At 39.7% G+C, this 23,394-nt stretch overlaps 1 protein-coding gene across 7 annotated transcripts in view; it reads right to left on the reverse strand.

Moving 5' to 3' along the window:
* The window catches only part of rapgef2 (Rap guanine nucleotide exchange factor (GEF) 2), a 206,587-nt gene that overhangs the window by 22,668 nt on the left and 160,525 nt on the right, over positions 1 to 23,394 (reverse strand). For 5 of the 7 annotated variants that reach the window (XM_034182089.1, XM_034182090.1, XM_034182087.1 and 2 more), the window contains 9 exons: positions 14,497 to 14,628; positions 8,349 to 8,526; positions 4,946 to 5,082; positions 4,068 to 4,226; positions 2,932 to 3,084; positions 2,607 to 2,771; positions 2,206 to 2,313; positions 1,911 to 2,114; positions 39 to 147 (listed from right to left, as the gene is read on the reverse strand). In XM_034182089.1, coding sequence (XP_034037980.1) covers positions 39 to 147; positions 1,911 to 2,114; positions 2,206 to 2,313; positions 2,607 to 2,771; positions 2,932 to 3,084; positions 4,068 to 4,226; positions 4,946 to 5,082; positions 8,349 to 8,526; positions 14,497 to 14,628 — 1,345 coding nt within the window. The remainder of the gene's footprint in view (positions 1 to 38; positions 148 to 1,910; positions 2,115 to 2,205; positions 2,314 to 2,606; positions 2,772 to 2,931; positions 3,085 to 4,067; positions 4,227 to 4,945; positions 5,083 to 8,348; positions 8,527 to 14,496; positions 14,629 to 23,394) is intronic. The other 2 variants (XM_034182092.1, XM_034182091.1) reach the window with 1 other exon arrangement.

The raw sequence follows: 23,394 nt of genomic DNA on the forward strand, positions 1-23,394 counted from the left end.
ACAGTATGCAACATTTATCTGATGTTGAGGAAACATACCTAAAAGGTTTGTTTTCACAGTTATGGACAAATGGGTGTTGTTCTTCAAAATCTCATTGGCTTTGCTAAGCTGGACATTCTCAAAGTTCTGTCCATTGACCTCCAAGATCTGCAGAGAGAAGGATCAATTCATCAGGTACAGTCTCCCACGTTACCAAATACAAAATCACTAAAAATAAAAACGTCCAGCGGTTAAGACACCTGTTTCAGTCAACATGTTGCCAGAGCCTTCAATGTATTCTTGATATATTTCCCCACTGTTGATCACATGCACTGCAATCCTTCACTGAATGTACAGTTGTGTATGAAAGCTTCATACAACAAGCTTGCAAGTGCATGAGGTTCATTTGCACTTCAGTGAAGTCACACTGAAGCTAAATGCATGACCTTCCCCCAACACAAAATACAAATACATTTAGAAGCAGCAGAGAGGAGAAGGCAGAGAACAGACTGGCCGGTATCATTGTGAGATATGCAAAACATTTTTTTTCTCTTAAGAGGGTGGGAAGCTGGTTTTGTACAGAAATAGTGGAACTGCTCACAATCTGCATCAAGAACGATGCATACCAAATGAAATTGCAAGTGAGGGGAAAAAAGGTGCATGTTTCAGCAGCACCAGGAAAAGTTTTCCACAAAGTGCTTTAAATTACAGGAACAGAAACATGATGCCACACAACTCTGTAGCTTGACTGGCTGCGACAGATTAAAAAAAATAAAATAAAAAATTAATCCAGTTAATTTTCTGGATGCATCATTATGTATGTCACTTATGAAAAGTTGAAAACTGCAGCTGAAGTCCTCTCATGTGAAAATAGAAGAATTTTGCACCAAAAGCCTGTATTGTCCCCAAATGTACTCAACTTTGCAATCGAAGTTTACAATAAAACAAACGGCTAACAGGAAGGCACCTTTAACTGCAGTGAAAGCACAGACTACTCAGTGCTGTTGTTTGGTCAGTAAATACCAAATGTCCGATTAACACTCATTAATGAGATCTGAGTTTAATATTTAATGTTCTGAAATGACAGAAGGTGCGAGTGGAGGGCAAAGAGTGAACACTTCCAAAGGATGCAGCTTCCCTGCTTCTGACTGGGGTAAAAAAAAAAAAAAAAAACAGCTGCAAGGGACCTTTGGAGACGAGAGAGCTTAACCCGTACACACACACACACACACACACACACACACACACACACACACACACACACACACACACACACACACACACACACACACACACACACACACACACACACACACACACACACACACACACACACACACACACACACACAAAAGATGGTTTTATGGATTAAGGGTCTTTGCTTAAACCCTGAGGATTGCAAAGTGTGAAAATGGTTGAGAAGTCAAGTTGAGAAGAGGACGCCAAAGTGGGCTTCCTGCGGCTACTGGCAAATTCAATTTAAGACATTTTTAAAAGCCTTTTTAATGCTAGAGTAAAATGTAGAAGTAATTCCATAACAAAATGAACTTTAACACGGACAAAAAAAGATCAATTTAAGTGCTCTGTGTGACCAGAGTGACTTCCCACCATGAGTGGAGCCTATAGAAGAAAAATTCACTTTCGATGCTGCTGTGCTTGTCAAGCTTAGCTTCAATGCGCAGCTGCATTTACACTGTTAAGCCCTAAAATTCAGATCTGAAGGTCTTGGAAAGGGCAGATGTCAGTGCAGAGATGGATGCAGTCACCCAAAGGAGTTGGTCAAATTTTGCTCGCGACAGTACATATGGAGTGTAAGAATAAATATTCCAGAGTTGAACTAAAAACAGCTCCACGTTCATGCTAAGAGGCCAAAAAAAACCAAACAAAACAAACAACAACAAAAAACCCCGTCAGAATTAAACCACACTCACCTGATCGCCACGTTTAAGGCCAGCTTCTGCTGCCTTGCTCCTGGGCTCCACAGCATCAATGAAGATGCGGAAACCTTTCTCCTGACCTCCCAGAAGGCTGAAGGCCAGGGGTGCCTCTCTCGACGGCTTAGTCAGCGTCACCAGCCGCGGCTTGGCTTTAGCAGCACACGCTATGTTTAACAGTCTGAGGTGCCCACACATTTTCTTAAAAAAAAAAAGGGGGGGGGGATTAAAGTGAAACAAATGACAACTAAATAAATTATTTGAATGCAGGGAACAAAGCAGTTACGCTTACTTCTTTCTCCAAGTTGTTTTCAAACTCTTCCAGAAAGTGGGTCATGGCAGGGTCGCCCTCAAAGTCATTGAAGTGATTGTTTACCCACAGCAAGACTACCCGTGTAACCTGTAGCGGTCAGATGATCACACACACACACAAACATACATACACGTCAACATACAGTTTACAGTCGACAAGTATGCCACGGTGTCTATGTTTTGTAATGATGCACACGCAGCGTACAGCAGAATCAAGAAATACAGTGCAAACAGTCACTTAGTTTCAGCATAGAAGTTGTTGCATTTTCTTTTTAAGTTCCGCCTCTTTAGACATTATAATGTGTACGTGTTCGTGAATTCCGTGTTTCATACAGGAACACGTGGGTTTTCCTTGCAGAACTTAATCACTTCTCTCTGTACCTTGTCCCTGAGACTGGGGTCGTGGAACCATTCCAGCAGCTTCTTGCCCACAACCATAGGGCTAGAGAGGAAGGTCCTGTAGGTCAACAGGAAGTCCTCGATATAGGTGGGGTCCACCACCGAGTGCTCTTCCACCAGGTGCATGGTGAGGCGTTCTGCTGTGCCCTGAAATGTAACATCATAAATTTGTGATGTGATTCTTTTTTTTTTTTTTTTTTTTTTTTGAGTACCTATCCAAACCCCACTTTTTTTTTCTTTTTTTTTTTTTTTTTTTGGTGGTGGTGGTGGGGGTAAACTGGGTACAGACTGAATTTTGATGTGGCACCTTGATGACGATGTGTCCTTTTCTGGTGCCGGTGCGATCTAGTTCACGATGCTCCTTCACCATGACAATCTCGCCTTCCTCCTCCACCTTCTGCATGTTCTTCTCCACCTGGTTGAGGATGCAGCAGTAGTCCTGCTGTGCTATACACACAAACTGGACCACAAAGTGAAACACACAGGTTACATCAGTTCTGATGTTTGCTTATAAGGTTCACTTTAACTGCATTCTTTAAATACATTCACAAAAATAAATGTAAAGGAGCATTTCCGTAAAAATCTTTAACAAATTATAATGTTTAATACTAATTAATGTACAACACAGACTCTAAGTTAAACACTAAGTTAAATAATGGATTGATTGATTCATTCCTCATAAGGGAATTAAAAAAGGAACAATCCTGTTTTAGACTGCAATTTTCTCAAGCAGAGAGTCTGGTATCTCGAGGAAAAAGTTGTGATTAAACACATGAAATAGACTCCTATCAAGAATGTAACAATACAATAAACTGTCCAAACAATTTGTTACACAAAACAACAACTGATAAAATAGATTTGTTGTCATGGCATCTGAAGAACACACTTCCACGCACACGTGAGGGAATCCACCAAGACCCCCATGGCAACTCTGGAGTAATTATAGGTGTTTCGTATCACAAGTCACAGCTTCATGGCAGTGCTGAGCAGAGAAGGATGATAACACAGGAAAACACTGAATCTAGGCTAAACTATCCTATGTGCTTTCTGGTAAACTGGAGCTGAAATTTCACATCGTTCTCAGCAAATCCAAAAGCAACACTATGTGTATCTGGACAGGAATAAAAACAGCAATTTAACAACTGCTTAAACAGAGTTTGGCGTTCTCAACCGCAATGTGAGCCAAACACAAAACTGTATACTGCCTACCGCTATGGAACATCTTACTAACGTTACTGTGACCAGTCTGGAGATTTTTAGATTGATCCAGGGGGTCTGCACGTTTTACTTTAAAACCAATTCCGATTTATATCCGTGAATTGTTACACCCCCAGAAAAAGTATTTGTTTCGTGGAAGAGGGGTTGACGAAATCCAAAACATGCTTCGATTTTCCTGTAAAGACGCAGACAGAATCATCTGGTCATTGGAGATCAGTATCCTACCTGGCAGTCATCCACCTTGGTTTTCATGATGCCCTTCATGTACTCCTTCTCCATGGTTGGCGACACACCAAAACTGTTCCCCATACACAGGATCTCTGTCCGATTATCGGGGTACGTCACCTCCACAGAACCATTGAGGATCACAGACCACGAGTCCAGCTGACGGCCAAAAGAAATGTTTAGACTGAGAAGACAAACTACAGAAAACACTATATAGTGGCCAGCATCTATTAATTTAAGAGGATTTCCATATTAAACATAATAATTTCTCATAATTCGTAGAGTGCCCAAATACTAAAATAGGTATTAGACTTGCTAAGCAAACTACAAGTAAAACACAAAGTTCAAAGCATTATTACAAATAACACCTGGTTACTGAAATGAAAAATATGGCTTAAAAAAATCTTATCAAGTGAAAATAGTATTTGTCATTATTCTAGTAGCCGATATATTGGCTCTGTGATATTTTCAGCCTGACAGTTACAGTATGTTTGAACTCTTTGTGGCAGCATATTTACAAAATTGTCCCTGGCCTTTAAGACAAGTTGTGTTCTCGATTGCTTGGATGCATCATATAAAAAAAAAAAAATCTAAATTGCGTTCATTCAAACTCATGTCTCGTTTTGGTCTGACAGAGAGAATAAGTGATTCCTGCTTTATTTGCCTGAGGGAGCCGAGGAAGCCCTAGTGATCAGGGATGTGAGCCACTCAGGTTTAATAGAGCAGAAAAAACATGAAATGGAAGAAGAAAGATTCATTGCATTGAAGAGTGAAAGTAAACTTCACAGCCCTGAGAGATGGAGCCGTTTAGTGATGCAATCACACAAGACCACGTCACAAAACAGGGCTAATATTCACATTAATATCAACAAACACACCTCTTCTCCATCATTGAGAACGATGGTGCCAGCGCGTTCGACAACCGCAAAGACCATGACGGCACAGAGCTCCCGTCTCACTGACATGGTCATGTTGGCAAATGCTGGCAGTTGATGCATGAATTCCAGTAATTGCTCTGTGAGGAGACAGGAGAGATAACGGAGGATGACAAGGTTGTTCTGAAGGAAAAAAAAAAATCTGGACACCCAGGGGAGAAAACAAGGATGGGCAGTTCTCTTGGCAGACCAATTCATTCTAAGAAGGCACCAATGAGAGAGCACGAGCATCAGAACAATGAATAACCAGCAAAGAAATCCTTACCTGGAGAAAATAACACTAAATATCAACTCCAATGGCACAGACCTTCAAATTAGGCAAAGTGTAATTGCTGAGACAATCTACTAGAGAGTGATGACAAATACAGGCACGGGGGAGACATTCACCATGTAAGAACATTTAATTACATATTCTTCTATAGCCATGTTACAACTAGCTGAGTTGCTGAGTGTTTATACAGTTGTACAGTTGTATCTAACAGTTTGGGCACCCCCGATGATTTCCATGATTTTTCTTATAAATCAGCAATTTCAGTTAAATATATCATATAGCAGACAAACACTAATATTTGAGAAGTGAAATGAAGTTTATAGGATTTACAGAAAGTGTGCAATAACTCTTTGAACAAAATTAGACAGGTGTATAAACTTGGGCACCCCAACAGAAAAAACACATCAATATTTAGTAGATCCTCCGTTTGCAGAAATAACAGCCTCTAAACACTTCCTACAGCTTCCAATGAGAGTCTGGATTCTGGCTGAAGGTATTTTGGACCATTCTTCTTTACAAAACATGTCAGGTTTGTTGGTTTCCGAGCATGGACAGCCCGCTTAAAATCACACCACAGATTTTCAATAATATTCAAGTCTGGGGACTGAGATGGCCAAAATGAAGCTGGCTTGACTAAATGTGCTTTAGCATACCTCAAGCAACTTTGTGGTGTGTACGCAGAAAAGGCTTCCTCTGCATTACAGCATCTCTTTGTGCAAAGTGCGCTGTTTAGTTGAACGATGCACAGAGACACTACCTGCAGCAATATCATGTTTTAGGTCTTTGGAGCAGGTCTGTGGGTTAACTGTGACTGTTCTCACCATCCTTCGCTTCAGCTTATCTGAGATTTTTCTTGGCCTGCCACTTCGGGCCTTAACTAGTACTGTGCCTGTGGTCTTCCATTTCCTCACTATCTTCCTCAAAGTGGAAACTGACAGCTAAAATCTCTGATAGCTTTTTGTATCCTTCCCCTAAACCAAGGTGTTCAACAATCTTTGTTTTCAGGTCATTTGAGAGTTGTTTAGAGGCTCCCATGTTGCCACTCATTAGAAGAGATGCAAAGAGGAGAAATATTTGCAAATAGCCACCTTAAATACACTTTCTCATGATTGGATTCACCTGTGTAAGGAGGTCAGTAAGGGTCTAAGCTTACCAAACCAATTTTGTGTTCCAATAAATAGTGCTAAATGTATTCAAATCAATAAAATGACAATTGTGCCCAAATTTATGTAACTGCCTAATTTTGTTTAAATAATTATTGCACACTTTCTGTAAATACTAGAAGCTTCATTTCACTTCTCAAATATCGGTGTGTTCATCTGCTATATGATATATTTAACTGAAATTTCTGATCCAGACAACCAATGATTTATAAAGAAAAATCATGAAAATTATCAGGGGTGCCCAAACTTTTGCATACAACTGTATGTATGCTTTCATAAGCCAACAAGAGTGGAAATTAGGGAAAATAATTGTTCAACAGATTTAGAGGTAAATCCTGAAGGACCAGCAGGTTCTGTTGAAGTGGTGGTGTAGAGTAGAGGAATAGGTATTCAGGTACTTTGACATATGGAGCCTCTGTGATTTGACCCAGAAAAAAGTTGATGCTGTCTGCACTTTACAAAAGAAAGTTATGTGAAGATCTTATACCCCAAATATTTTGAGTCTGCAATGACTTGGTGTGGAGTAATCACATGGTGAAGACCTTGGACCCACAGACAGAACCTACTTCTATAGGTCCCAGACTGCAGCAGTGGGAGAAAAAAATCTCAGCTATTATAATTGTTTTATTTATGGAAAATGTTGAACCTTATGATTTCAGAATTCTCAAATACGAAGATTTGCTACTATCCTCCATTTCTTTATTGCACTTTTTATTCACTGAAATCACACAAACTAAGACAACAGTGGAGATATCTGCTGTCCAACCAAAGCTCCTGTGGCATTGTGCACAGCAGCAGTGAATTACATTTCTGAAGAAGTGTCCCATTGCTATGGTGGAAACCTTTGTAGGTTCCAATGCAGACACTACTAGTATACAGAGGGAATGTTTGGTGCAGAATACACAGACGATTTTCAAAGCAGCACACCCAGCCTCTCCCTTTGCTGACCTGTGCTTGATATTGGCAATAGCTGTGTGTGAATCTGCCGAAGCACTGAAAGTTTAATGTGCTGGGAGAGGTGAGGCGAGAGGATGTGCCGAAGTGACCTAGAAACGCCTGCCGTCAGTGGGAAGGATGTGCGGTGGGGAGGAGAGCAGATGGGGGAAGGGGAGAATGTGGCTGAAGCGCACCACTCTCTGCACCCATCACATCCCCATGCGCACCTGTAACTAAAGCTTGGAGTGTGTGCTTCTCCTGGTTGCCTATCATTATCACTGCAGTTGAGTCATTACTTTAAGGGATAATGATATTGCCGGCTTGATGTGGATTTATGAATGACTTTAAAGTCTGCATGCTAAATGAGAGCAGTAAAGCAATAAAGGCTTCAGAAAAACTAAATTTACTGATACCACTTTAAATTAAAAGGAGGATGTGCCAAATACACTGCAAGAGATTCAACTGAAGGATGACGGTCCTAGTAAGAACAATATTCTGTGTTTTTACCAATTCTCTGAACATCTAAAATTTCACCCATATTCCCCCACTTTTTACCAGAGCTCAATGGGAGCAAGGTGCCTCAGGGCCAAGCAGTTTTTCAGGCATCAGTGCCTTCTTCAAGGACACACAGATGCAATTGGGACAGAAACCATCAATCCGTTGGTGAGTGGACATCCCACGCTACTAATGAAAACTATGTGTGATTATGAAAAAAGTGGCACGGCAACTGTATGCACAATTTTCCTTAATTGCAATGAGAAAAACCTTGCTGCTCGCTTGTTCTTTAAGGAACACTGGGCCCCGAGGTGGTGCAGTGGTTAGCACTGCTCCCTCACAGCAAAAAGGTCAGGTTCATTTCCACCAATGGCTGCTTCCTTTGTGTGCAGATTTTCATGTTTTCTCCATAACAAAATAAATAAACAACAAATGAAGCGCAATGCCAGCAAAATGCTGTCTATCCTGACCACTTCCTCACCTATGTCATCATCAGTCCTGTCCATAGGGTCCTTCTCCAGGCAGTCTCGCACGATGTCCCGACTCATGAGAGGGTCCGATGCTCGCTCAATGTCCTCCTCATCATCATCCTCTTCGGAGTCGACCGCAGTCTCTGGCAGGCCACTCAGGTCCATGTCACCTGGTTCGTTCTCTGTGGCCTGTACACACAAGAAGACGATGCTGCTCATTCTTTGATCATTGGCTCATCATTGTCTTTCAACAAGACTGCACCACATATCTGCATAGTAATCACAAAGGAAAGAGGAGTGCAAATATAAATGCAGTTGCCACCGATGACCAAACTCGTGTCCAACTTTCAAATCTGAGAGCGTAAATTCATTTGTAAACAGCCAGTGTGATCAGTCAGCTGTTTTGGAGGATAAACAGCCCGCACGCACACTGAAATTATTTTCGGAACACCAACATCGGCTGTGATAATGTGTATTTGTACTCGAAAGCAAATGAAAGCTACTCTGTACACCACAATTGACCCATTTCATGAAAAAAGATTAGCGGTATTCTGTACAGTATGAGAAAGACAGGCATCAACACTGCATATCAAACAGTCTGCTGTGCATAGCAATCAGCTAATTAACTCCCAACTTTCCTCTTCTGTGAGGCAAACTCCAGTGCCTGCCTCACAGCAACATCCTATTCTTTGAAAGCGCAAGATGAAATATGTGAGAAGACCCACAAAAAAAAAAAAAGAGCCAAGAAGATGTGAAAGAGTAACCTAGCTCCTTGTGTTTAAGTGGAACCAACACCGTACCTTTGCCATCATCAAACAATACAAAACAATGCCAAAGAACCCAAACTGTCTGGTTCATATGCACCATATGAAACACACACAAATACAAAAGCATCCACACTGCAGTGCAGAGACGTGTCCTCGTACCTGAATATGGTGCCCAAGCTCAAGCTTCTTTAAGGAAAGAGACAAAAATGTTGCCTTCGCAAATTCTCCACAAAAGCCCAGAGCCACACGCATCTTCACCTCCCAGCCTGCCAGTCTACTTTTAATTTCTGAACACTCGCAGTCTCCCACCTAAACCCAATGTCATTCCTTCCCAAATGTAACGTGCAAAGGCCTTATTAATGTTTCACAGTCACTGTCTGAGTGGCCATTTGGGTGTTGCCCAAGCACCATAGCAGGCGGGTTTGGGGCGGAGTCAACAAGAAATGTGCAGTGTTTATATGGTGTGTACAGTGTATGTGTGCACATTTGCTTTTAGACTGGCTTAAGGTGGGACTAACTATAGACACCAGAGACAGATTTAGTAAAAAGCAGCATGCAATAATAATACTGTATATTCAAATAAAGTACAAAAACCCAGAGGAGGATGTCAAACAATATTTGCTCATTACTAGAAACAAAAGCAGTTTACAGAAAAAAATCATGTGTAAAGCACTCAACACAAATCAGAAAAAAACATTTGCTTCTGTGTTTGTCAATATTCTGTATGATGTCAAGCATTAAAAATCAATCAAAAGCGCAGGTGTGTAAAAGTCAGTGAGCAGAACAGGTGCGATTAATATTTGAACAGGGCTTTTCTTGGAGCAAGGCTTTTGTAGGCCTACAGAAGGACCAGTTTCATGATTTATTCACGTACAAAACGCCATGTTGCCAGTGCCGTGTCAATCACAGAGGCCAATAGACAGTGTTAAGAAAATTAGAGCAGCAGGGAAGCCCAGTCATGAGGCACTTCAGTGCCCCCTATAAGCTCAGCAACTTGGAAAACATTGAAAAACTTAAATTAACAGGGACTCATTTCTGTGTACCATCCTCTTCCTGTGGTCTCAAGTGTAAAGAAGGAGGCCTCCACTGATACGTTTATTCAAAACAGCCCCAGCGAGAACTGCAAGCACAGCGAGTCATCTACTATGCATGTTATTAATTCTGAAACCTGCAGGGTGCAACTTTAACTAACAATAAAAAGTAATACGGCTCAAAACAATAATAATCTGTTAATATCCTGCCGTACTCCACACGACTCCTCACACTGATTATTTTTTCAAACCTTTTCTCCATTTTTAATGATGTACATTTAATTTTTTGAAAGGAAAGGGTGAATGGAAGTAGTGTGAAAGAACATGTTCACCATCTACCTTTAAGCAAGGCACATAACCCAGACATTATTAAACATACATGCATGAACGAATGACAAAACATTAACAGTTACACCTAAAATACAGAAGTTATAATTATTCTAAAGAGCATATAGAATGTGGAGTGATGAGGCTGTTTTTTCCTTGTTGTCTTTCGCAGCCACCACACCAGATTACTGTGGTAAAACACTTTCATGGTAAACAGACTGCAGTTGGATTTGACAGAAAATAGATGCAGACACAGACTTCTGTGGAATTCCTGATCTGAACAAGCCTCAGACTTTGCCAACTTGATCGCTGGTCAGGTCACCAGTCACAAATGTTTATTTAACAAACAGATTTGGATCTGCAACATATTTCACTTATTAATTACCCATTGTGAAATATTTAAGACTCACAACTTTAATCAAGATCATTGGACTAGTTTTTGAGAAATTGAAGAAAAGGTCAAGGGAGCGAAAGTCCACAGTTTCCATCTGAATCCACACCAATTATGAAGACTGGCCCAAAACCTTTGCAGAAATGCTGTTTAAAGACAACCACCTTGGCTGAGGTAAGACAGAAGTGGAGCATGGCTATGTGCACACAAATAACTAGGCCAGCTATGACCTGAGCAGAGAACCTATAAGCAACAGCTCACACCTGATTGGCCAGTGAAAGAGAGTAACATCGAGATACAAACAGACTTCACCTTAAGGTTTGAGCAGAAATGGTGTTCAGAAAGAAACAAGGCCTTTCTACACGCAAGGTATAAGATCAAGAAAAGGAGGACAAGATAAAAAAAAAAAAGCAGAATTGTGCAAGAGAGAATGACAGAGAGAAACCACAGAGCTGACAGTATTGTGACCAGAATCAGAGACCATTTGAACAATTCCAGATCGCCACAACGTACATGCTACACTACAATACAGTCACACATGCCATTAAAAATGCTCTGGGAAGATGAGATGATTGGATCCAATGCCCTTGCAAGGAAAAATAAATTCTGTTGAAAACAAAGTAACAGTAATAAGGCAACATACACACAATCAAATAGACAGCACAGGAGGCAAGAGCACCAGCTACCAAAGTGTTAGCACACTCCTAAGATGATTACTTACAACTGGTTTATGGGGCACACTAGCACATCAGACTGTGTGTTTCATGTAAAAATAGTCTTTTATTTAAATAGGCAGATAAAGTTAGTCAAAGTTATAATTTTGCATTTTAGTTCTCAGTCATGGACAAGTTGTAGCACTGGCTTTCCTAAATATTGCATTAATAAGTGGCTTTCAAGGTATCCAAGGATGCTATACATGGGGGAGGGAGGTAGTCGTGGTTGAGAGTTAAACACCATAGGTGTTCATGAATAGATACAATTTCAAATGGTTCCCAAAGATGTCTAAACAAAGAGCATCACAGATCTCTGGATGGGAAAGAGTTACTAGGAGTGGGGGCTGCACAACTGAAGGCTCTGTCCCAAAAGTCAGCAGTCTAGCATGGGGGACTGGACAGCAGTCATGAGTGTGTTTACCAGAGTTTAGGACAGAGGGTGGGGATGAACAAGATCTAACAGAAACTATGCAGCAAAACCACGGAGGTAATCATAGGTGAAGAGGAAGATTTTATAAGAGATGCCAGACTTGAACGGAAGCCAGGGGAGGTGGATCAGGGAGGGGATTATGTGCAGAAAGGATCTGGTATGAATGAGAACCCCAGCAACAGAGTTCTGCACACAGTGGAGCTTGTCCAAGATATTACGGTTTATTGGTTGGGTGTGTAAGAAAGTGCTCATAAAGCAAAGCTGCTCTTCATCATGACATTGTATGCTGTACAATGCAAGCTGAAGGTGTATTGAAACAAACAAACAAATAAAATAAGAGTAAAACTTCATGGCAACTAGAGAAGATGGCACAGTGGGATAGAGAGTTTGGTTACCAATATATAGACCTGGATTTGGCTACCTGTCTGTGGACAAGACACTTTATCTGCACTGTCCCAGTGCAAACACCTGCAAATGGATAGCAGCCTTGACTGGCAACCAGCGTCCTGTACAGGGGATAAGCACAGTCACCAATGTGCCTTGAGGCCTACATTGGTCTTAGCTCTTATCAAATTTCTCCTTGCTACTGCTGCAGGTTGCTTTTTTGGTCACTGTTAGCTGTGCGCTCTGCCAAGCTGGTGCTCAACCATTAACATGTCAGAAATCCTTTCACTTGCACCTGCTTTTGACACCATAGTGCTGTACTTTTGGCACACTCCAGTTTAAAGGGATAGACAGGTGCCATTTTCATTTGGTATTACGTTGGGACTAAAACACAGTCATGCCTAATCAACAAGACAAAGCCAACCCCTTTGTGCCCAGAGCCTGGCTTCGCCCTGGTATTTCCTTCTGCTTCAATAGCAATATGCCCTCGAACACACCACAAATGGATTTTTAGCCGCTGCCCCACTTGGTTTTAATCCCTGTCAAGATAAGTTCAAAGGATTTGCTTTGAATCATTTTATATATATATATATATATATATATATATATATATATATATATATATATATATATATAAATAAAACACATCTTTACTTTCATTTACTCAAATGGATTTTATTTTCACCCAATAATTAGCTTGCGATTTATGGAGGAACTATCAGTGTCACTGAGGACTTGAATCCCCACCACAAACACGGCACTTCTTGTTTGAATCATGGGTGAAGGTGCAGCACCATATAACAGCGACTGGCCATGTGCTAGCAGAAACACTGCTAGTTGTCAGAAGGCTTGAACAGCATGAAGTTCTGTTTGTCCTATGACTGACATCCTTTCAGAGAGCCAAAATTGGAATAGACGCCCGGCTTTGAACATTGAACAGGGAAGGGTTTGATGGCTCCTATCTGCCTAAATGTGACTTTGCGGCAGTGGCACTATTCTTGTGTACAGCAGTCTGGAAGTCAGAAAGTTCAATTTCTTATGAATTGATAAACAAACCATAATCATGGATAATTCTGGTCCCTCCCCCAAATGTCATCTGCCTGAAATGCTATACGGTACAGACAGACACATAACCTGTCTCCAGGACTGTGGTAAGACCTTTAACTATTCCAGTCATATTTAACTTCAGACACAATGATGTTTAAAAAAAAGTGATTAAAGTGGGACAGACGGGTGACATTCAACCTTTAAGAGACAAAGAATTGAGCAAAGACAATTCAAGGAACAATTAATTTTTATTGGTACCATTTGCGCATTTTCCAACATCATCGTCAAACAATGTTTTGACCTTGGATTCATCAGTAGACTGTGTGGTGACTACAGTACTGGTGATAGGACAACAACAAAACACCAATGCAGATACAATGCTTCATTTAAATCAATGAAGGTCATGTTGGAGTCTGGTACCCACTTCGTATGAACATTCACAGTTAGACTCCTGCTTTAACACATCTTACACCACCACCTCTGATGATGAACACTGGAATCAGAAAGATTCAGAATGACAACAGTGAAACATTTCTTTACACTAGGTCCAGACGGTTCGACTCATATTGGTATGCAGTAGTAAGGCTATGACACAAGTAGGTACAACTCAACAGACAAACTTTTAAACATAGATCTAGCACGCAACTGAAAAGACAAAAATGATCCAGCTCCAAACCCAGATCTAGCCCATCTCGGAGGATGACTGAATCAGACAGACATGTTACTATGTGACAGCTCCAAGACAACCAAAGAAGCATCCATGGAAAGAGACTCCAAAAGTCAAAAGGAGTCATATCAGTCAAAACATAACTTCATGGTCCAGGTACAAAAGTGGTGCTAGCTGGTCGCTGAGAACAAATGAGTAAAGGTGATGCCCCAGTGTGGATAAAAGTAGCACATAAACTGACTCATGCCAAGCTCAAAACTGTTTTCCATCTAATTGTCTCCAAATTTACAACTTCTTAATTTGCCCTAAAATAAAATAAAAGGAAAAAAGTGAAGATCTATCACACCTACTTTACTGCGGGGGAATCCATGCTGCCGAGCCAGTGCCAAGGATTGACCTTACCTGATAAATGTCTGACAGGCTGCTGCTTCCAGAGTCGCTGGTGATACTACATCCTGAGTGGCTGGAGGAGACGTGGGTCACCTGTGGGTGCAAGCCATCAGCCAGGTGAAGTCTGCTGAAGTCTGCGGGGAGCTGCACACATACACAACACACACACACATGGTCAGTTTCAAACAAATCCACAACACTCAGACACCCACACTCAACATTCATGCCAATTACAAGACTTTAAGAAATGCATTTCGCCAGACATCGTTGCCTGGGAATGCATCCTTAAAAGTTACTTTGATCTTTTTTAAATTTCCGTTGCAATTATTTTCTATTTGTCTTTGTTGTTGCTTTGATGATACATAAGCAGTACAGTAACAGTAATTAGTTCTACTTCAAGAGCTCAAATTATTACAAGCCGATATTAAAGCAACACCTTTTTTCATAAAGGCACAACAATTATTTTATTTAAATTTCAAGAAAAATGCCAACATTTTTGAACTCAACACATTATGCTACTGCACAGAAAACTGCCACCTAAACTGCACACTAAACCTGGCTGCATACGCCACAAAATATGTTTATTTTTAAATTTTGTGATGGGATTCTAAAAGATCTCATGAGCATCTGGAACCAAACTTTAAATGCACAAGACACAGCTTGTATTTGCAATAAATGTGATAGAACGCCTTTCCTATCTCACACAACCAAACCAAATAGGCAGCAGCACGTACATAAATGATGTAATCTAATTAAAGCATGAAAAGAAAGTCAGTAATGGGAAAATCATGGGAGTAATTCATGTCATATACTACAACAGAAAGCCCTGCTGTAATTAGTCATACTGTAAATGAACCAACCCAGTTTTGTATGGAAATGAGTCTGAAACAGAAAACACGTCTGGAAAAACCCCTAATAATTTTTTTTTAGGAAACAGATAGATGCAAACAAAGAACTTTCACAGTTAGTGGAGTAAAAGTGCCTTTATTTGAAAAATGCACTTTAATGCGTGTCTTGATTTTCTTTCAAATTAAGATGATGATGATTAGTTACCTCGAGCCCTGTACTTACAACACAATTCAAATCATTTTAAAGTAAACATTGTAATTACAATGTGTGTATTACTTAAAATGTATATATGGAAATGCATATAGGAATTAAATATGTGACCTGAATTCTAGAGAAGCAAATTATGAATTTAATGAAACCACGCAAACTGGTTCATGAGGTTTATAGACGTGAATATTTTATGGGTAAATGTTTTATTTACAGATATATTTTGATACTCAGCAGGGAGACTGCTCTGAGCCACTGTGGCACATCATAAATATTACATTTTTCCACTTAAAAACCAAATGCAGTTTATTTAAATAGACCGCTACATTCCTCATACAGTATTATAGTTAAATCTAAAAATCTTAAATAAATAGTAGGTTTACAGAATTTGACACTAAATAACTACACTTAAACTAATTGGATATTAAATTTTATTCACGTATAAGTGGTTCAAAAAATATTTATTGATGTTTTAACAAAAATGGCAGCCAAGCTTTGATAACTTCACAATTAAAGTAAAATTACTCATGAGTGGTCACATAGTGCAACAGCCTGTAAATGTCAGATAAATCTAATTTTGCCCATAAAATTTGAGTTCAAATAAACAGATTGAGTATAGAATTCCAATTATGCTAGATTTTGTATTTTCTCAGGATGAAGTACAGTTGTCTCAGTGTGCATATCTTCTGATGCAGAAAGCATTTTAAGCTTTAAATAACAACACTGACAAATGGAGTAAATTGGGAAGAAACAAATCATCATATAGATTCATTTCCAATTAAACAGATTTGAGAGGTATCACTTTTCAAACATCTTTTAAGAGAACATCCATCTCCACAGCTTCTGTGATACTCATCTGTTTAATTACAGAGTTCTGCAAATTGGAGAATAAATGGTATTTTTTCCCCCTACAAATTTTTGATTAACAGATTTCTCATTATTCATGAAACGCACCATGGGACAGAATGGCAACAACACTGAAGCGCAGACAGCTGCTACGGTAATAAACTGATTTGCCATAGGTGTGGCAAGTTATTTGGAAACCTCACCAAACTGCAGGCTTCACAATTTCTTATGTCTGAAAAAATGTGATTATAAAGTATATTTATTTATAGTGTACTTTTAGTGTATGCAACAATGACAAGAGTGTGAGCAACAGACAGTATGACACTTATGGCACTGAGGTGTGATGCGATTACACAGTGTCAAAGATTGCCATCACGTTTAATTATCTGGCTGGCTGCACTAACCAAAGTGGTCGACCAGAGAGCCCAGACTTTAAACCCCCTACAGGCTGCCATTTCCCATCACCTCTTCTGGACGGCTTCACTCTGAACGCCGCTGGCTTCCAGGTTTTTATTACTGGCTGGACTCTATTGTGGTACAGTGATAAACGTCTGTGTGCTTGAAATTGCAGGGATTAAGCCTCTTGGCATTATCTTTTGATGACTTTTGGGAGCAAAGAGTAATTATGGTTCAGTATATAAAACCTGCAAAAGTGAAGCGATATGAGGAAATCACAACTATCATCAATGTTACAGCACATCTACTGTCAAATTACAATGGCTTTGAGATGTCAAGTCTCAATTCAACTTTTGTACCAAAGATAATTACATATAAATTAACAAACACGGTGGTAACCATAAAGAATGGAACCAATTGGATCAAAAGAATTTAAATTTAAAATTTTAATTTTTATGTAAAGTTTACGGTCAGTAACACCCAAACTGGCAACACTTTTTATCAGTTATTTCAGACAGTGAAATTCTGAACTCATTTTGTAGAAGCTAAAAATTATCAAGCATTTTTTTTTATTTTACTTTTGATAACTGCAAACTATAGCTCCAAAAAAAATAAATAAAATAAAATCTTAGACATTAGAATTAATTTCAAGTTTGAATAAGCCATCTGTGACCTGATCTTGGATAAGTGGTTGAAGATGTGTGTGTGTGTGAACAACTTGTTATTTATGCAGCATAAATACCATGAATCTCTGAGTCAGGTTCAGTACACACAACCACAATCCTGGTGAAGACTGCTGACTTGACAGCTGTCCAGAAAACACTCAATGACACCATCCATAATGAGGGTAAGCCACAGAAGGTCATTGCTGAAAGGGAAAAGTGTGGTAGGAAAAGATGCACAAGCAACAGGTATATGCCTGCAGCTTTGAAAAACTTGACAAGCAAAGCCAATTCATGAGTTTACATGGAGTGGACTGAGGCTGGAGTCTGTGCATAAAGAGCCACCGCGCACAGACACATCCAGGAAATGGGCTACAAGTGTCACGGTCCTAGTGTCAAGACACTCCTGAACCAGAGAATATGCCAGAAGCCTCTCTTTGTGTTCAGGAGAAAAAGAACTGGACTGTTGCCAAGTGGTCCAAATTCCTCTTTGTGAAAGTAAATTTTGTATTTCATTTGGAAATCAAGTTCCATAACAGAGTGTCAGGGCATGTGGGCATTTGCCCCTGTTCACTGCCAAAAGAATGGCGCACCAGACCACCTATGGTGTCCCTGCAGGTGGTGAGTCCACATGTAGAAGACACCGTGTTTAGAGTCCCACAGTGGTAGTCCCAGATACAAGCAGCAGAACTGAGATTCCTCCATCGGGTATCTGGGCTTACACTCCTGGACAGGGTGAGAAGCTCGATTATCTGGGAGGGACTTTGAGTACAGCCACTACTTCTTTGCATTGAAAGGAGCCAGCTGAGGTGGTTCGGGCATCTGGTGAGTATGTTCCCTGGTCATCTCCCTAAGGAGGTCTTTCAGGCACATCGAACCAGGAGGAGGCCCTGTGGAAGACCCAGAACATGCTGGAGAGATTATATTTCCCAGCTGGCTTGGGAACGCCTTGGGAAGAGTTACAGGATTTGGCTGAGGATAGGAAAGTATAGGGTGAGCTGCTTGCTCTGAGTTTGGGAATCAAGGTCCCAGAGTCTGAATGAAAAGTGGAGAGGCACAGAATCGAAGATGCTTGAAGTCCAATGTGAATTTTCCATAGCCATTGATGATTTATGGTACCAAATCATCTACTGGTGTTTTATCAAATCCAAAGACAATGCAACCATCTACCAGGAGATTTTAGAGCACTTCATGCTTCCATCTACTGACAAGCTTCATGGAAATGCTAATTTCCTTTATCAGCAGGACTGTCCACTGTGTTAAAGCTACTGGTTTGCTGACCATGGTATTACTGTATTTGATTGGCCAGGCAGCACGCTTGACCCATGGGTGTCATAGGGAATTTTTTTTAAATAAGTGAATCCACCGAAGTGAAAGAGGATTTTGAAAATGTATTGATTTAGAATGTAACGATTTATATTAGTGGGAGTAACTCAGTTGTACCTCAGTAAAATGAACTCAACTTTGGGTTTTTGTTTTTTTTAATAAATTTCTTGAGAAACCTTACAGGGCAGCACATACTGATATAATCTTCACTGGCATGCTATTTTTTTCATATTTATGATAGCCTGCTACATAGAATTGCAAATCCAAATTTTCTTAACAGAAACAATGTAATTCTGTCAGTTAACTTGTATTAAAACTTAAGTGTCCTTCTGGATCAACAAAAATTCACAGAGTAGCTAGCTAGACTAGCTTCGCATAGACTGACCGGGTCACTGTGACATCCACTGTATTAGGCAGCAGGAAGTGATGTAGGTACAGGTGGACATAGTGGCGGTACTAAATAGGGTTGAGTATCGAGATCCGGCTCCTTTCGTGTATCGTTAAGAAATTATTCGATCCACCGACATCAATAACCTTTTTGCCTAACGACCGACTTGTCGGTCCTTCAGAGTGCCGTTGTTTTTGGGAGTGTTTGTCAGGAAAAATGATAATTTCTCTACATTGATTACAGACCCTGCAGCGGGTCTGTAATCAACTGTTTCTGCAGCATGACTTTGCTTTGAACCTTGAACCAATCAAAGCAGTGATTGTTGCTTTGTTGGTTCATTGTTTTATTTTGCTTTATCTTAATTTTTCCCTGCTAAAACCCCAAAGAGCATATGTCTGTGAGTATTATTCACTTTTTTTTATGCTAAACTGACCTGTTATGGTCTTCTGAAACAGTTGATACATGTACTTTAAAACTTAAAAACGGGACCGATGCTAATGCGTTAGCTTGTCTATGGCGTTTTCAATGTTAAAGTTAACATCTCAGCACGTTTGTGTGCATTTGTTTTTCTGGATAATAATTAATGGCTCAGTGTTCGTTGTTGTAAAAGAGTCAAATTGTAATTTTTTAAATTTTGTTTTTATTCATATATTAATAACAACAACAATAATAGTAATAAGTCATAACTAATAACGCTACAATACAATTTTAGAGAAAGAGACTAAAAGAATCTGATGAAACAAAACAACAGAAAAGATAAAACCAACTAACAATGAAAATAAATAAATAAATAAATATAGAAATAAATAGCTGTTTCCTGTGAACACCTAGTGGCTCTTACATCTCCACTTCAGTGTTTTATTTAAGTTTAATGACAATTTGTTTTGCTCAAACCATATTTTCAATTTGTAAATTTATTAAGTGATTTCCTCCAGAAGTATCTGCCAAGCTAGAAAACTGCTGCATCCTAGTAAGAGCAGAATACTACTGGAATGAATTTGAATAAGGAAAGTTTAAGGGTTATAAGGGTTTAAGTATAAGGGTTTTTTCCCACCAAAATGGATGCTGCACTCACTGCAGTTTATTGTCTGGAATAGTCCCAGACTGCATTTCAGAGCTTCTAGAATTCAAAAATTACTGTGCTGGTGGTGTTGGGGGATAATTTTGGGTTTCAGCTTTTTTTTGTTTTTCACCACTTTCATCTCTGAATATGTCAATCATGAGTCACTTTTGTGCGGATTAAAGTGACTAACTGGGACTCCTGTCTTGTAGTGAGAAAGAAACGAGAATCACCCTCTGTTCTGTTCACACAGCTCCAAATGCCATGCGGCTCTCTGCCGAGTCAAGTTAGAAGATAGAGTCCAGCCGGAATTAATAAATATAAAGCGAAATGGCATTTAAATCAAATGGCACCTCTTTCCAAATGTTGTAATACAAACAAACTGTAATCAATCAAAACATTTTTTCCTCCAAAAACGAGACGTCCTGCCCTGAAGTGCAGCAGCCGGCTGAGCTCAGCTCAGAGGTATGGAGAGACATTCATGCCAAAATGCTTTTGACAAAAACTACAGATTTGATTTATTTTTATTTATGTCCAGAGATCAAGGATCCAGTGACCAATTTAAAATGTTGACATAGAAAACCTGTAAAGCCTACTTTTAGTACACAGAAAATTCACAAGAGGTATCGATAAGGAATCGGATCGATAAGCGGAATCGATAGTGGGAGGGCTGCCCAAGTTTGGTCCTCGAGATCTACCTTCCTGACACTCTTAGTTGTCTCCCTGTTCCAACACACCTGAATCCAATGAAAGGCTCATTAAAAATCTCATCAATACCCATCCCTAGTACTGAAGTGTTGTGACATGGGTTCTATCCTTTGTGTCGCCCGCATATCAACTCCACGGCCTTGAAATTGCCAAAATATTGACTGACTGCTTGTTTAACTTGCAGCTATGACTTTCAACCAATGATCATGACAATTATGCTTTCTCTTTAATTTGGATGTAACCATACAAAGATGATGCAATGTGGTATTTGATGCTAATCTTGCCTTGGAAAATACTCATCAAATTTTAAAAAGGATTACCAATGAGCAATACCCAAATACAAGTGAGCCAATAACTGTACAGATTATGAATTCTACCGGAAGTATTTTATGGATATAATAAGAAAAGCTCTTAGGAATTTGATTTATACTGAATGAGTCATCTTTCAAAATAATATAATGCACAACTTACCAACATACTGCCACATTTTTACTATTGTATTGGATGTTTTTTTCTCTATATAAGACATCTGGTCAAACTACAGACACTTCTTTCTACTGACTGTGAATAACAATGGCCATGGAAAAACTAAATATGGTCAGTCAACATTCAATATGTGAAAGTATGTAAACTAACTGTTCATCACTGTACAAAATCAGCCGTGTGGATTTCAACAATACAGCCTTCAAACAGTCACCAGTGTTGTCTGTGTGTCAATATCAATATTCCACTGGTTTGTAGTACAGCCAGAACTTTCTCCAAATATCCTCCCTTCAACCACAGCCCCCTCTGACAGAAAACATTAAGAGATAAAGGGAGGAGTAAAAAGAGGGATAAAGGAAGGGATAATGAACATTTAATCCTTTCAGTCCTCTCATTTAGGTCATCATCTGTCAGTCAACAACCCAGGCTCCATTTAGCCTGCCAGCATTTGGTCTATTGACCTCTTTGACACCATTGGCATGCTGCAGACTGAACCAAGATGGATGTCACAACAACACTGACACATTCTCATTAAGATTTTCAATCAGCTGCAGAACAACAAAGAAATCCTTTAGTACAAGTAAAGCAGCCTGTCAACCCTGTTGGCTTTGCAGTGTCAGTCTTAAATTTGCATGTTGATGCTGGTGCTTTTGGCAATAGCCTCAGCATCAGCACAGATCACTCTTCTACCTTACGTACGCTTCATAGTCATACTGGACTTCTAATTCAGTGTTTGCTCACAAATAAATGAAAGAATCTCCAGAGATCACAGCATTGAAAGCATGCACAATCAGCTGTCACAGGAGGATTAGGCATCGCTCTAATGCTTGAGCCACAGCGCACTGTTCTGCCTACATATGAGCAGATGTGGTTCACCTAAAATTACACTGCAGACCTAATGACCCAGATTGCTGGGTGGTAGTCCTGCATTGAGGCTCTGGCTGTCTCTCAATCTCTTAACAGACTTTGTACAGTATGCTGTGGTTGAATCTGTGCTAAGACACTAGATGCCCATTATGGTGGGTGGCCAAGGCCAGAAATGCATCATGAGCCTATTTTCATGGTGTACTGATACTGAAAGAATCTCAGAAAGAATTTTACTGAACACGGTCCAATTTAAACTGCACTTGATAGATAAACTTAGAGTGAAATTAAAATATTTTACCTTTGTTGACTTCTAAAGAATGACAATTGTTGAGTTGTTGTTGACAGTGGTCTCGTCCTTGAGTTCCTGTGATCATGGTGGCAGTTTCTCACTTTTCTAAGCCTGGCAGATCAAGAGATCAACACGTTTTGGCAATGTGTCTGATTAAATGGATCCGATATACTCTCTGGTCTACCCCTCCCTCATTATAGCTCCACCAGTCAGAATCACACAAGCCAGCAGTTAGACAGGAAAAGATGATTACCTACAATGACAATTACAGTTCAATATTTGGCTGTTACAATCACCACTGTTGCAGATGTCAACAAACTCAAAACGAAAAACAAAACAAAAAAATAAAAGCCGTTCCGCAAAATTGGAAGCAATAAAGACAAATAGCATGATGGTACATGTATACAACAAATCAATAAATCTTTAAACACTGTTTGCTTACACATTTCTCACATTACTGAAGCTCCTTAGCCATATTATCAGGCTCATTAATGATGAAAGTCACCAATACAGTTTCACATGTAGATATAAGTTATACCAATAGGTATAAGATAGAGCCACGTGCAATTTCAAGGTTATTACCCATGCTGACAGATCTTCAGATCATCGTGGTTAAATCTATAAACTGCTGTGAAATAAAGATGCAACATTCATGGCAAAGCTATAGTCAACAGACAAAGCCACGAAGGGCCATAAAACCTAATAAAGCAACATGAATTGTACTTCAGTTATGTAAGTCAATCAGTGCCTCCTTGTCATGAAGATAAAATGGAAGCATAATAAAGGAAATCACAGGTCTACAGGGAAAAGATAAGCAAACCGAGAACTG

Source organism: Thalassophryne amazonica, chromosome 11, assembly GCF_902500255.1.
Source record: "Thalassophryne amazonica chromosome 11, fThaAma1.1, whole genome shotgun sequence".
Taxonomy (NCBI): Eukaryota; Metazoa; Chordata; class Actinopteri; order Batrachoidiformes; family Batrachoididae; genus Thalassophryne; species Thalassophryne amazonica.